At 51.0% G+C, this 9,779-nt stretch overlaps 1 protein-coding gene across 1 annotated transcript; it reads left to right on the top strand.

The window, feature by feature from the left end:
- The first annotated feature begins 2,271 nt into the window (after positions 1–2,271).
- On the top strand, positions 2,272–4,226 carry LOC136523006 (S-locus-specific glycoprotein S13-like). Its single transcript, XM_066516791.1, has 2 exons — positions 2,272–3,658; positions 3,730–4,226. Exons 1-2 carry the CDS (start codon positions 2,338–2,340, stop codon positions 3,855–3,857), a joined length of 1,449 nt encoding a protein of 482 aa, XP_066372888.1. The 5' UTR covers positions 2,272–2,337; the 3' UTR covers positions 3,858–4,226.
- Positions 4,227–9,779: the final 5,553 nt, after the last annotated feature.

A 9,779-nucleotide genomic window follows, 5' to 3' on the forward strand; every position in this document is an offset into this window, starting at 1 on the left:
CCTATCCTATTTTTGAGGGGCGAGACAAGAAAAACTCACTTCAGTAGGGTCCCTCCTCTAGCCCTCAAAACTAGGAGGTCCTTAGATCTCACCCCAAGACCCTAAATCTGAGGGCTGTGGAGGGAGCTCCTGCTCGATGGCTTCTACAGTTGGCTCGCACGTCACTCCACATCCACTCCTCCGTGCGGCCTCTGCTACCCGCTGTGGCCACCTCCTCTCCTCACCACTCCTCTGGTGCCGTTCCTCACTCCCACGGAGAAGTCGTAGCCGCCTCATTGATCCTCTCTCCCAAGGAGAAGAAGACGCGAACGGCCGTCGGAGGAGCCGTTCCTCCCTCCCATCGAGAAGAAGACGCGAACAGTCGCCTCGTCGCTTCTCTCTTCCTCGTCGATCCTCCCTCCCATTGAGAAGAAGCCACGGGCGGCCGCTAGAGGAGCCTTGCGCGATCTCCGCGTGTGCGAGCATAGCTTAGATCCGGATCCTATCGCAACGTCTAGCCTCCTAGCTCCTTCTGTGCCCCGGCGAGGTCGCTCCGCCGGCCACGGCGCCCCGACGAGGTTGCTCTGTCGGGCAACAACTCCCGGCGGTCCCCCTGCAGAACCCCGTCGAGGTCGCGACCAGCGGTCCCCTGCTCCTCCCCTCCCTTGCATGAGATAGCTTAGATAGGAAGAGCAATGAGAATGACTTGTGGGTCCTAGTGGTTAGTGACTAAGAAAAGGATTTGAGGGCTGTTTTAAGGGCTATTGTTGAAGGTGAGGTAAAAAATCAGATCCTTAAAAATGAGATAAAGCTCTCAAATCAAAAGTAGGGACTCTAATTTGAGGGCTAGTGCTGGAGTTGCTCTAAGGCTGGATGCGTGGATCCCACATTCCCACCCCGTGACAATTCCTACCAGAATATCTACAAGATACTCGGTGCACGCCTGCTCTCTCTCCGTTCATGCTCCTCAAGCTGGGCTCAACTGCATATGCGCCTGACGGAAGAGCGGATGGAACGCAGTCAAGAAAAATGAACAGCGGTTCCTAAAAAAAAAGAAAAGAAAAATAGAACACTTGTGCATAAAAGAAATTTTCTAAAATCATAGAAAATAATGGTACATCTTAAAATTCGAAAACTTTGTTATGTATCTTTGCTATGTGCCGCTATCCAATCCAAAATTATACAAACCAACGATATAGTATCTGTGTTTAATTAATTCGTATAAAACAAATTATAGAAAAAAACATCTCAGTTTGAGGAAAAGCTATGTAATATGCTTGTTCTCTTGATTCAAGAAATCCTACGTAATCTTTAAGTTGGTAGCTCTCATTGGTTCAAGTCATGTAGAAGCAAATGTTTCAGTGGTGGTTGTGCACTATATTAAGTTAAATTTTCACTTACTCCCTTTAGCTACATACCTACTAGATGAGCACTTGTCAATGTAAATATCTGGAAGTTGATTTATTTTGGACACGGGGAGTATTATAAAATGCTTATATAATCAGATGTTCACTACATACCAAATTCTCAAGACTTCAAATAATTAACAATCAAGCTACAATACGCATAATTTACGTATCCAATTACAACTTGAAGACCAACAATGGTTACTCAGAGATGGTGCGCGGCAATGCCCCACCCAAGATTTCTAGTAATTCTGATTCTTGCCCCGTTCTGTATTAGCAACCATAGTTTTTTTAGTTAGTTTTTGAAAGTAAAATAAGTTAAAATAGGTAGTATTTAAGTTAGTTGTTCTTCGCCCACAAAGAGTTCTGTTTTTTTTAAAATATTTTTATTTATATAATTTTTTAATATTATTTGAATCAAATTTAGTCTACTAGCCAAACATTTTCGTGAAGTGATTTTGATTCATTATCAGAAATGTTTCTTGTGAGAATCTGGATCTAAAGTGTTTCTACGATAATCTAAATCCCTACCAAACACATGCTGATCATATATTTAAATAAAAATGACTAATGCCTTTCCACAGAGGGAACATTAACTGGTGTCTTGCTATCGTCGTGCAAATCAGATACAAACTAACCCATATATATGTGGACCACATTTAAATAAAACAAAATAAAATGACTAATGCCTTTCCACAGAGGGAACATTAACTAGTGTCCTGCTGCCTCAAAGGTGACATGTAGGCACTGATACGTCGTTCTGATGATGTAGACGTACAATAATTCGACCCAGTTCAGACGGCAGAGGATGATGATGAACGGCTGATCAGCTCTCAGTCTATATTACTGTTACTATGCTCTTCACCCTTGACAAGATCTTCTTCCTTGTGTTCGTTTGTTTCTGTCATCCCAAAAGAATATTAGAGCATAAGTACATCGATCGCAAAAGAATATGGCATCCCAACATGCTGTATTGATCATCTTCCTGTTCTTCTTAGTTTGTTCCTGCCAATCCCTCGATGATCGCCTAACCTCACTAAGACCACTCTACCCCGCCGACAAGCTCATCTCCGACGACGGTGGCATGTTTGCCCTTGGCTTTTTCAACCTCACCACCAACTCAACCCCAAGCCTGTACCTCGGCATATGGTACAACAACATCCCCGAGCGCACCTACGTTTGGGTCGCCAACGGCGACAGCCCAATTACCACGCCTTCAGCAAAGCTAGCTCTCACTAACACTTCCGACCTGGTGCTGTGCGACTCCGAAGGCCGCATAGTCTGGGCGACAGACAACAATGTCTCCGGCAGCAGCACCGGAGGTTCCGGAGTGCTCCGGAGCACGGGGAGCTTCGAGCTCGAGCTGCAGCTGCCCAATGGCACAGGCGTAGTAGTATGGAAGAGCCTCGATCACCCCACGGACACCATCCTCCCGACCTTCAGGCTGTGGACCAACTACAAGGCTCACACCGCCATGCGCGTCGTCGCCTGGAAGGGGCCTCGGGACCCTTCCGCCGGCGACTTCTCCCTCAGCGGCGACCCTACCAGCTGGGGCCTCCAGATCATCATCTGGCGGGGTACAAGCCGCACGTGGCGCAGCGGCGTGTGGAACGGCGCGGGGGCCTCCGCCATCACCAGGTTCATATACTCCCAGATCGTCGACGACGGGGAGGTGATCTACGCGGCGTACAACGCCGCCGGCGGACCGACGACGCACTGGAAGCTGGACTACACGGGGAATGTGAGGCTCCGCGTCTGGAACGTCGAGTCGTCGTCGTGGACCGTCCTTTTCGAGGGCCCCGGCAATGGCGGCTGCCTCCACTACGGCGCGTGCGGGCCGTTCGGCTACTGCGACGCCACGGGGCGCGAGGGCGGCGTGCAGGAGTGCAAGTGCCTCGACGGGTTCGAGCCGGAAGACGGCTTCTTCCGTGACTTCTCCAGAGGATGCCGGAGGAAGCAAGCGCTGGCGTGCGGCGGTGCTGGCGCCGGTGCCGGCGCTGGGAGGAGCCATTATTTCCTGACCTTGCCGGGGATGAAGGTGCCTGACAAGTTCCTGTATGTCAGGAACAGAAGCTTTGAAGAGTGTGCTACAGAGTGCGACCGCAACTGCTCGTGCACCGCGTACGCTTATGCCAACTTGAGCACCATCGTCACCATGAGTGCTAGCAGTGACATGTCAAGGTGCTTGCTTTGGATGGGGGAGCTTCTCGACACCGGAAAGGACGGCGATTTAGGTGAAAACTTGTACCTTCGGCTCGCCGCCGGCTCTCCCGGTAAGTGCCTTCAAATTACACACAACACCCAACTTCACCTTCACATGATGTATTGATGTGTTATTCTAAAGGAAACAACAAGAAGAAGATCGGCATGGCTATGGAGATTGTGCTCCTAACGACGGCATGTCTGCTGATGCTCACATGTATATGTCTTGCCACTATATGCAAATCAAGAGGTACACTAAGAGACAAATAAATACCTACCTGTAGTGTTAGATAATCAACTGCTTCCTTGTGTGAACACACAGCAAGGAAGGTGATGTTGAAAGGACTCTCTGCTGTAGTACTGTAACCGCTGTAGAGGCAGGCGTCGAACGGCTCACCTGCCGTACTGTAGCCACATGCATGGACAAGCGCAGAAGTCAGTCCTGCTGTGTTATCTAATCACTGTTGTAGCAGGACAGTTGTACTAGCACTAGATGGATAGAGTTATATATATAGTTTGCTCCTGCAACTCAACAAAAGAAGTTCAGATTTGCCATCTCCTATACAGGGCTCCGGCCAACGCTGATGTCTCTGCCGTGTGTGTATGCTCTGTTCTCCCTCTTCTTCAACCTCTAGCCATAGTGTGTGTGGACGGACAACGCTTGTCCATGGTCGGCTTAGCTAGTGAGTGCTCGGCAACACTAGCGGGTGCTCGGCAAGACACGACCGAAGGTCGTTGTTCGCACGGTACAGGAGGTCAGCGGCACCAGTTGGCCGACGCTGACTCGCACCAACTATGGAGAGTGGTCGGTGACCATGAAGGTCAAGCTCAGAGCCCGATTGCTCTGAAATACTATTGATAAGGGCACCGACAATAGGAAGATGACATATCAGCATTGGAGGCTATCCTCGCTGCTGTACTAGCGGAGTACAGGGAGCCGTTGCGGGCGAAGAGCTCTGCTAAGGAGGCGTGGTAGGCTATTGCGACGATGCGCGTCGGTTCCGACCGTGCAAAGAAGGCGACGACCCAGCTTCTGAAGCAGGAGTGCGCCAACCTCAAGTTCAAGGATGGTGAAACGGTGGAGGACTTCTCCCTCCGCCTGCAGACGCTCATTAGCAAGCTGAATAGCCACAGTGTCACCATCGACAAAGAGGAGGCGGTCTCCAAGTACCTCCACTCCGTGCCGGCAAAGTACATCCAGATCGCTCTCTCTATAGAGATGATGTTGGACTTGTCCACCCTCACCATTAAGGATGTGACAGGCTGTCTGCGGACGGTGGACGAGCGCCTGGAGCAGGCGACAGCAATGAAGGACAGTGGCAAACTGTTGCTGACAGAAGAGGAGTGGGCTGCTCAGAGGAACTCCGAGAAGGCAGCCTCCTCCAACCGTGGTGGCGATAGCAAGCGCCGCGGTAAGACTTCTTCGGAGAAGAAGAAGCTGGTCAACCCCAATGCCTATCGGCGCTGTGGGAAGACGGACCATTGGGCGCGGGAGTGCCCAAATCGCAAGCAGAAGAAGAAGGCTGAGGCTCATTTGGCGCAAGCTGATAATGATGATGAGGCCACTATCCTGATGACGACGTTCTGTGCATTGCACGGCGTCGAGGTCAAGGAGAAGGAAGAGGTGATGACGGTGGAAGGACCTAGGAAGGCCCTGAAGGCTGTCAACCTCGACGAACCACGCGTCCAAGTCCACCTCGGACGTGTGGACGCCGACTAGGAGCAGCGGTGGTATCTGGACTCTAATGCCAGTAACCACATGACGAGTTCCAAGGCATCTTTCTCCGAGCTCGATGACGATGTTACCGGTACGGTGAAGTTTGGTGACGGTTCAAGGGTAGCTATCCAAGGGCGTGGCACCATCATCTTCAGGTGCCAGAACGGGGAGCACCACGCGCTAACGGATGTATATTACATCCCGCAGCTGCGTTCCAGCATCATCAGCATTGGTCAGCTAGATGAGTGCGGTAGCAAGGTACTGATCAAGGACGGAGTCCTTAGGATCAGGGATCGGGAGCAGCGACTTCTCGCTAAGGTGAAGAGGTCCCTAAACCGGTTGTACCTGCTCGACCTGAAGGTAGAGCAGCCGATGTGTCTGGCGGCAAGGCACACCGAGGAACCATGGATGTGGCATGCCTGGTTCGGATATCTCAGCTTCAACGCGCTTAGTCGACTGGAGAAGATGGTCCAAGGCCTACCCCACATCAAGCACGGAGGCGAGCTGTGTATCACGCGAAGGACGCTCTTGAGCTCGTCCACGGCGACCTCTGCAAGCCGATCACGGCAGCTACAAATGGTGGTCGGCGGTACTTTCTCCTGCTCATGGATGATTGCAGTCGCTACATGTGGCTGCAACTTCTGACGAGCAAGGACGAAGCGGCGGCGACGATCAAGAAGATCAAGATGCGCGCGGAGGCCAAGAGCGGAAAGAAGCTCCGCGTGCTGAGGACTAATCGCGGCGGTGAATTCACTTCGGTAGAGTTCACTGCGTACTACGCGGATCAGGGTATGGTGCGACACCACACCATGCCGTACTCACCACAACAGAATGGCGTGGTGGAGATGTGGAACCAAACGGTGGTCGGCATGGCTCGATCCATGATGAAGGCCAAAGACATACTGGCAAGGTTCTGGGGTGAGGCGGTGAACACGGCGGTGTTCATCCTCAACCGCGCTTCGACCAAGGTCCTGACAGGCAAGACGCCGTTCGAAGCTTGGTATGGGCGCAAGCCAAGCATGTCCTTCCTCCGGACATTCGGCTACATCGGCCACATTAGGAAGACAAAGCCGATCCTTACCAAGCTGGAGGATAGGAGCACACCGATGGTGTTCCTAGGCTACGCGGAGGGTACCAAGGCATACCAGCTCTATGACCCACGCGGAAACAAGGTACTTGTCTCGCACGACGTCGCATTCGATGAGAAGGTGGCTTGGGACTGGAACAGTCCGAGCACGGGGGAATTTGGCGGCTTCACCAGCACCTTTGTCGTCGAACACTTGGTCATCCACGGTGGTGGAGACGCTGGGGAAGAGGTGCTGAACACTCTAGAAGGAGTGCTGAGCACTCCAGTAACAGAGCCAAGCACTCCTAGGGTAGTACTAAGCACTTCGGGAGGGATGCCGAGCACTCCGGGAGGAGTGCTGAGTAATCCTAGAGGGATGCTGAGCACGCTAGGAGTGGTGCTGGAAGGTTCTACAGTGGTGGCGACCGCTCTAAGACGGGTGCCGAGCACTCTCGTAGCGGAGCCAAGAGGTCTTGCAGTGGTGTCGACCACTCTAAGACTGAGGCTGAGTACTCCTATAGTTGTGCCGAGCACTGTAGGAGTAGTGACGAGCTATCCAGAAGTAGTGCCGAGAACTCCGGTGGAATAGGGAACTCCATCAACACTGATCAAGTTCGCTCACCTTCAAGTGACATCACTGAGTTCGTGGATGCCTTCCATGAAGGTGGGGAGGTGCGGTTCCGTAGGCTAGATGACATCGTCGTCGGCATAGGGCCCTTAGGCCTGGCTAGTCGGCTGCTCAATGACTCCGAGCTATTGCTCGTCAGTGCAGAGGAACCACCCACGTTTGCGCTGGCCGAGCGGGATGAAAACTGGCAACGGGCGATGCTGGAGGAGATGAAGGTGATCGAGGAAAACGAGACATGATAGCTCATCGATCCATCTCCAGGATGTCATCCAATCAGCCTGAAGTGGGTGTACAAGGTCAAACGAGACGAGCTCGGCGCCATTGTCAAGCACAAGGCGCGCCTCGTCGCTCGAGGCATTGTTTAACGTGAGGGCATAGACTTCGAGGAGTTCTGTGCGCCAGTAGCGTGCATGGAGTCTGTCCGTTTGCTACTAGCCTTGGCAGCAGCAAAGGACTGGCGCATCCATCATTTGGACGTTAAATCGGCCTTCCTCAATGGTGAGTTGGTGGAGACGGTCTTTGTTAGACAACCTCCAGGTTTCGCCGTCAAGGGAGAGGAGCATAGGGTGCTCCGACTGCGCAAGGCGCTCTACGGACTGTGGTAGGCCCCACGGGCATAGAACGCCAAGCTTGACACCACGCTAGGCGACCTTGGGTTCCAGCGCTGCACAACCAAGCACGCGCTCTACATGCGGCAACGAGGGAAGGAGGAGCTCTCATCGGCGTGTATGTGGACGACTTGATCATCACCAGCGCGCGCACGAAGGATATCAATAGCTTCAAGCGCAAGATGGCGGCTTATTTTTGAATGAGAGATCTCGGTGCACTCTCATACTACCTTGGCATCGAGGTGAGACAGGGGAATGAGGAACTCATGCTCGGTCAGAGCGCGTATGCCTCAAAGCTGTTGGAGCGGAGCGGCATGGCTGAGTGCAAGCCATACGTGACTCCGATGGAGGAGTGGCTGAAGCTGACAAAGGCCAGCACCGCGGCGAAGGTGGATGCAACAATCTATCAAAGCATCGTCGGCGGTCTACGCTACCTAGTCCACACGAGGCTGAACATTGCGTTCGCCATGGGCTACGTCAATCGCTTCATAGAGGATCCTCGAGAGGATCACTGGGTTGCAGTGAAGCGGCTACTACTCTACATCAACGGGATGGTAGATCAGGGCATCATCTTTCCCAAGATAGGCGGGAGTAGGCTGCAGCTCACTGTGTTCAGCGATGCAGACATGGCGGGGGACATCGACAGATGGTGGAGCACCTCTGGAGTGCTCGTCTTCCTCGGGTCGGCTCCAATTTCATGGCTATCGCTGAAACAGAAGGTGGTGGCGTTGTCTACGTGCGAGGCAGAGTACGTAGCGGCGGCCACAGCGGCGTGCCAAGTTGTGTGGCTACGCGGGCTGCTGGGCGAGCTGACAAAGTTGAAATCTCCATCTTGTTGATGGTCGTCCTCAACAGCAAAAACTGCAATAGGGTGGGACATACAACTTTAAGTAATACAGAAAGTTATTTTTACACAGTACACTTTGTTTTAGTAAAGAAAGTAAGAGAAACATTACCTTCATGAGATTCTTCTTGTTGCCCCTCACAAACAGGAATATTGAGGTCTATAGCATGCACACCATCATGTTGTTCTTTCAGGAGATAGTGGGACTGACCTTTGAGTGGATGCACTTGTGCTTCTTTGATGGGATGAAATTGATCTCCTTCATCATCAGCAGGCTGTTGATTTAGGTCTGGTAAGGGCTCTTCACTTCCTTCCTATGGTACTTTGTTTAGATCTATGGCCATGGTTGAAGATGAAAGTGTCCTGCAGGCTATGGAGGGCTCTTCACTTTCTTCACCTGGTACTGTATTTAGATCAATGGCCATGGTTGAAGATGGACCTCTCCTGCATGCTATAGAGATTGGCACATTTGGGTTCTGGATGGCTTGTGTTGGGTTCATCAGGAGCATGTGAGCATGTGAAGCCATTTTATAGTGGGGCAGTGGCGCCAAGTTTGCTGATTCAAATTTTGGATGTGCAGGCGCAATGGCGCAAGTGCTAGAAGTTTCTGTAATAGCATCTGAGTGCTTATTCGTGGACACGTGTTGTGTTATTGTAGCTATTCCTTCTCTCTGTGAAATTCTTTGCCACGTTTGTTTTGTGTCAGATTTTGTACTGCAAGTGTACGGAGTAATCATGTTCTGGCTATTCAGTGATTCACAGCTCATCTTTATAGGGGCAGTATGATAATTTCACAGCCGTACTAAGTTTACCACTTCAATCCTAGACATCCAATTAATCTGGGAGGGAGGGAGTGGATTTTTTTTATTTATGATGCGTCTCATAAGGATAAACTTAGGGACTCGTTAGGGGCCTTCAGTTAGTAATGGTATAAGATATCATCTATGCCACCACTTCATCTGTACTTTTCATATATACTATATGGCTTCTGTTAGACTGTCTCCCATAAGGAGATCCAAACCAAAAATGGGTAGTAAGAGATTTAATATTAGTCTCCAACAGAGTATCTATACGGGAGATCTATTTTAGGTTGCCTGAGAGGCACAACCCAAATATGAGTATCCTCTCTCCTGAAAACCCATTTACAGAAAAGATTCTCTTGTCTTGTTGTTGAAGAAGATGCCGAATAGGTATTGAACCTTTTGTCTGTAGCGTTACCCAAAGGACAAATGAGTCTTGTATTATAGGTGTTGTCGTTGGAGATAGCCTTAATGACACATAAGAACAGATCCCACGTGTCATTGAGTTTTTAATTTATCGTATATAGAT

Source organism: Miscanthus floridulus, chromosome 18, assembly GCF_019320115.1.
Source record: "Miscanthus floridulus cultivar M001 chromosome 18, ASM1932011v1, whole genome shotgun sequence".
Lineage (NCBI taxonomy): Eukaryota > Viridiplantae > Streptophyta > Magnoliopsida > Poales > Poaceae > Miscanthus > Miscanthus floridulus.

Coding starts and splice junctions, on each gene's coding strand:
- LOC136523006 (XM_066516791.1), top strand. CDS start 2,338: ATGGCATCCCAACATGCTGTATTGATCATCTTCCTGTTCTTCTTAGTT. Junction 3,659..3,729: donor GCTCGCCGCCGGCTCTCCCG/GTAAGTGCCTTC, acceptor GTTATTCTAAAG/GAAACAACAAGAAGAAGATC.